Source organism: Rhea americana, unplaced genomic scaffold (assembly GCF_003343005.1).
Source record: "Rhea americana isolate MKP2758 unplaced genomic scaffold, rheAme1 scaffold_34, whole genome shotgun sequence".
Lineage (NCBI taxonomy): Eukaryota > Metazoa > Chordata > Aves > Rheiformes > Rheidae > Rhea > Rhea americana.
Window position 1 is genome coordinate 949,458 of NW_028186468.1, and position 4,781 is coordinate 954,238.

General features: G+C 36.2%; 2 protein-coding genes across 2 annotated transcripts in view; both read right to left on the bottom strand.

The window, feature by feature from the left end:
* LOC146592223 (coagulation factor XI-like) overlaps positions 1 to 4,589 on the bottom strand; it is a 43,121-nt gene extending 38,532 nt beyond the window's left edge. Inside the window, exons 1-5 of the mRNA XM_085311328.1 lie at positions 4,490 to 4,589; positions 4,014 to 4,241; positions 3,578 to 3,698; positions 3,267 to 3,399; positions 2,795 to 2,869 (exon numbers count right to left, since the gene is read on the bottom strand). Coding sequence (XP_085167454.1) covers positions 2,795 to 2,869; positions 3,267 to 3,399; positions 3,578 to 3,698; positions 4,014 to 4,241; positions 4,490 to 4,548 — 616 coding nt within the window. The 5' untranslated portion in view covers positions 4,549 to 4,589. The remainder of the gene's footprint in view (positions 1 to 2,794; positions 2,870 to 3,266; positions 3,400 to 3,577; positions 3,699 to 4,013; positions 4,242 to 4,489) is intronic.
* FAM149A (family with sequence similarity 149 member A) overlaps positions 4,565 to 4,781 on the bottom strand; it is an 11,540-nt gene continuing 11,323 nt past the window's right edge. Inside the window, exon 8 of the mRNA XM_085311305.1 lies at positions 4,565 to 4,593. Within this exon, the coding sequence (XP_085167431.1) occupies positions 4,565 to 4,593 (29 nt within the window). The remainder of the gene's footprint in view (positions 4,594 to 4,781) is intronic.

Sequence of the window (4,781 nt, forward strand, 5' to 3'; positions counted from 1 at the left end):
AAAAAAAAAAAAAAAAAAAAAAAAAGTTTCAGAAGCAGGTGCTTGCTGCTCTGCTCTTCTTTTTCTACAGAGATTGACAATCAACCCCTGTGGCTCTACAGAAGTCAGCAGTTCCCACTTTCATGAAGTGCTGGGTGAGCTCTCCATTCAGGTCAGTCACGTTTCTACCATTACAGAGCCAAATAGGTATACATTCATCTTTTGATTTATTCCACAACCTAAGATCTGGATTGCCATCAAATGCCACAGGATAGATAACAACCACAATTTATCAACCACAATTTATCACCTTTCCTCGGATAGCTTTATGAATGTCTCTCATACAAGAGGGTAGAACTGTGACTGCAAAACGGGTTTTGGACAAGCCTTTGACTTAATTGTGAATTTTGAACTCATACAGCATCTCTGACCCAAATTTCTTAAGAAATTTATAGTCTGTAAAATATACGAAGTGGACCTTCAACTCAAAACTGGTTTCTCAGTAACTGTTGTAATACCACTAAAGAATAAACTTACTGTAGCTGAAGGAGGAAAACACTAAACCAGAAAAAATATTTTTGAAAAGCTTCCATTTACTAGAAAGAATGCAATGTTTTACAGCTATTGACATAAACCAGAAATCTGATAACAGTATAGATACAAAATACAAATACTTTATCTTAGATTACCACTCCTTGAACATCTGTAAGAGAAGTGAGAACTGGCATTAGTTCCCAACTGGAAGAAACTGTTTCTGTTCTTAACTGCAAAATCTGAGGAAATAATTCWGTTTTTCTACTCGTCTTTTATCTCTTCCACAGTTCTACCACACCTGTGCAAGCTGTACCCTCTTTGATGGAAGGAAGAATGACTGACTGTGTGCACACAGTATTAACACACTGGGACATGATCTTGGCTGTGACCCCTGGGCACAACACAATCCCAACCTCCTCCTTGAACTCCCCTCAATTGCATCTACACACGTGAAAGTATTAAATACTGTCACCAATTAAAGTAATTTTTTTTCATATTAAATGTTTGAAGGATTAGGTACAAAGAAACATGATTGATTTGTACAGTAACAAGCAACATTTCATAAGTAATCTCAAGAAGGGGGAACCATCTTAATGACACATCAGCATGCAAGTTCAGCTGTCTGCRATCTACAAACAAATCTGTAGACAGCAAAATCGTTGCTTCCTGAAACAAAGTTTRTCCCAGCAGTTTCACAGTAACTGACAAACAGAACAGTTTAATTAGAAGCAGTAAAAACTTTMATTTTTAAAGAATTAAAAGAATAAAAGGTAAAGACTGACAATATTTACAGCACAAAAACTGCAATAATCAGAGAGACTAAAAATGGAGAARTGTTAAAATAGGAGCTGAAGGGGAGATGCAGCAAACTCCTGTTCAAAGAAAAGCATAAGTGATTGATGTTTGGATAGAGCCAGAACATCATTAGCACTGAGGAAGCACGAAAGAGTGGGAATGGGACGTCACAATCTAAACATAACTTATTTGCTTCTTTTGGTGGAAAACCATTTCCCAGAGAAAAGACAGAAAAAGGAGGAATTCCTAAGAAAAAAGTAGAGGAGGAGCATCTTGATTTTACAAAGAACGCCAAGACATGAAGGTTGGGGATCTCAACCATGTATTTCATTTTGCTCTAATTTTTATCTAACCTCTGCTCAGACAACTTTCAAGAACAGCAATACCGGCATTCTGAGGATCACAAGGCTCACAGAAACTAAGATGCTGCACATGTTCTCTGCTATCCAAGATGCTAGCTAGTAAATTAAGTACTTCAGTTCTCCATCAGTGCAGGGGTTTTCTGTTTCTTTCTAAGCTGAGTTAAGAAGCAACCTGAAATCTCTTCCTCGATGTTGGAGGATTTCTCTGAAAGGATTTGTAGTAATGYTGTGAGCCTAGAAAACATAAAACATTGTTTGTTAATTGTGGTAGTATCTGAAAGGCATGGCATGATTATATTTGAGTAGCTTCCATAAGCCCACTCATCAGACAAATGGTTAGTGAACTGTTTGTTGTAACCTGCAGATGGTTCTCCTATCATTTCTTATTTATTACAATCATATAATTATTCAAAACCAAGGAAACATATATGAATCAAGATTACATACAAGCACTTAAGTACCTTAGAAATTAGTTGGTCATCTTTTATTAAATAAACTAAATTAGTCATGCTCTTTTTGTTGGTACTATAAACAGCTGAGTTGCAAACTGATCTTGATATTTTTATTCAAAAGAATTTTGTGTTCAAAACTCTAATTTTTCAATTTTATTTTTCCTCCACATTAGAATTCTAGTAATTTGATGAATTTATATGGGGACTAAAATAAAATAAAATTGTATTTTGTGACACAAAATCAGAAAAGTTCACAAACAGGTAATTGTGTTGCCACTCTAAAAGCATCAAAATATCTAGATTGTACATCACATAGCCTTGCCTTAATAGTAAGAATTATGAATTCCTAATAGCAAAAATGATGAAGTCTTAATTAATGAAAAATAGGAAGTGGAGAAAACTCCTCCTTCAACAACCTTCTTYTCCTTCCAGTAAGCTTTCTTCCTAACAACTACAGGATGCTTGGCATGGCTCCTAGCAGTCAATAGTTTGGCTTGTTTCAGACCACAGAGTGAGAAGAAATTTCAAAATCAAAAATAAAAACATCCTGTCAAGCACATCCATTCTTGTACACAGAGATGGCTCTCCCTGGGCTCATTATTTCTTGACTGCAGTATGAGTTAGTAGCTTTTGTTGACCTTACGCCTTCCAAGTAACTCTCATTTTGCCTACCTGTTAAAAATCCTTGACCCATCCATGTGTGATTAGTAAAATCCATGGGAGTCAGTGATCTTTTCCGAGGTGTGTCTGCCTGTAAAAAGAAAAGCAGTACTATTAGTTAGCATAGTACTCTTATTTACTAAAAGGGTTTTATTATAGTTTTCGAGTCCAGCAGAGCGAGCCCTAACAAGCTGCAAAGCTTCATGCAATACTAAAAACTGTACACTTCCATGCACTGGTTGCCTCAAATGAATTGTTTGATGCATTAAACTTGAAGAAATCTGTTCTTCATACATTAGTCCTACCTTTCAAGACTCCGCATCCTCCCAAAGCCTTTTAATCTCCTGTTCTCTAAACAGTTAGGAATCTTATAAACCAGAAATCAGGAGAGACCCAGTAAAAACTGCTGCAAGACCTTTTACAGACCAAGAATGGCCAAGAATAGAAGCTTCCTCGCTTTTCCATGTCTCTTTTTCAGTGTAACATAYCCTGAACGTATGCATTGTGTTGGGTCTTGAAAATTGATCTATAGTAACAGATTGTTCTCTGAGTGGCTGCTGCTCCGTATTGCCAGGCACTGCGCTTGAAACTCTGCTATAAGCATAACGTCCTTGATTCTAAAGGAATTAAAAAGAGTAGTAAGAGAATGCATTAATGCTGCATTGAGAGAATGCAGCTATTGCGTCAGTTAAAATAAGAACTTTTCAACTGACATACAAGGAGGAGAGCACGAACAGAGCACAGGGACAAGATAACTTAAAGTTCTTCACTAGTACGAAATTGAACATAACTTACAGAGCTCTGTTGCAATTGAGGTACTGAAAAATACTGTTCAACGGCCTCTGAGTTTATTGGTGGCAACTTGTTCCGAGTTGAACGTGCACGAGCAGAAGATAAACAATCCAAGCTGGCAACTCTACAAAATTTTAAGGGATTCTCTTTCAGRAAAATTCATATTGAAAAGACTTCATTGAATTAACGAGAAACACCTAAACAGTACATTCTTAAYAGAGCTCACAGCTACAGAAAGTACATATACACATATATGTACATATACACATATAAATGCCAGTCCTTGAAGAACACCATTCTGTTTGCTGTATTTTTCTGTCTGAATTCTATAAATCAGTAACAAATCCTGGATTAGTTCTCAAATATTTTGCAAAATCCTTCACTGGTGTAAGTTCAGTAAAGTTCTGAGGAAAGCAAAAAGTAAAATGAAAAAACTCACAATTTAGTCCCCCTAAGGATTTCATCATTGTACATATTAGGAGCTTTTGAGGAGGGTTGGTCAGAAGTGAGAGAAGGTAACCTACGATGGCTTGGTAGCTTCCTAGAAGATGCCAGCAGTACCCGAGATGGTAAGAGAACACTGTTATCAGCAATTCTCCCCAGTTTAGTGCGCACTGAGTTTGTCACATTGGAGCCAATCCTATGTAGCTTGTCTTCTTGCTCATTCCTAGAGGGAAGGAAAAAAAAAAAGAGAGAGAGAGAGAGAAAAGTAAAAAGTATAGGGAGATGGGGAGGAATATAAAATGATTTCTTAACATAGTATCACTGCAAACTCTACAAATCTAAACATTCAATCATGTCAACGATGTGTACAAAGGAGATGTCTGCATTTGTATTACCTTTTTAAAATCACAAGACATCTTTCACATAATATAAATTATGCTGCATTTTTGAAATTTCCAGACCAACATTTACCTTATTTTCTCTACTGTGGCCACATGCCTCTGTTGCAGTGGTTTTGCTTGAATTGTCATAACACCATTCAAATCACTACAAAAGTTGCTGGAGAAACGGTGAACCTAGTAAGAGAAAAATATGCTTTAACCTTTCATTTTCAAGACTTCTTTTTGAAGGAAGACCTCAAAAGCATGTAGTTAGAAGATATTTGTACTTGTTTACTTTAAGTTAAAATGGGTCTGTAGAATTTTTAGTAGTAGATGGGGAAAATATGTTGTCTTGCTTATTTTAAAAGATTTTTTTTTTTTTT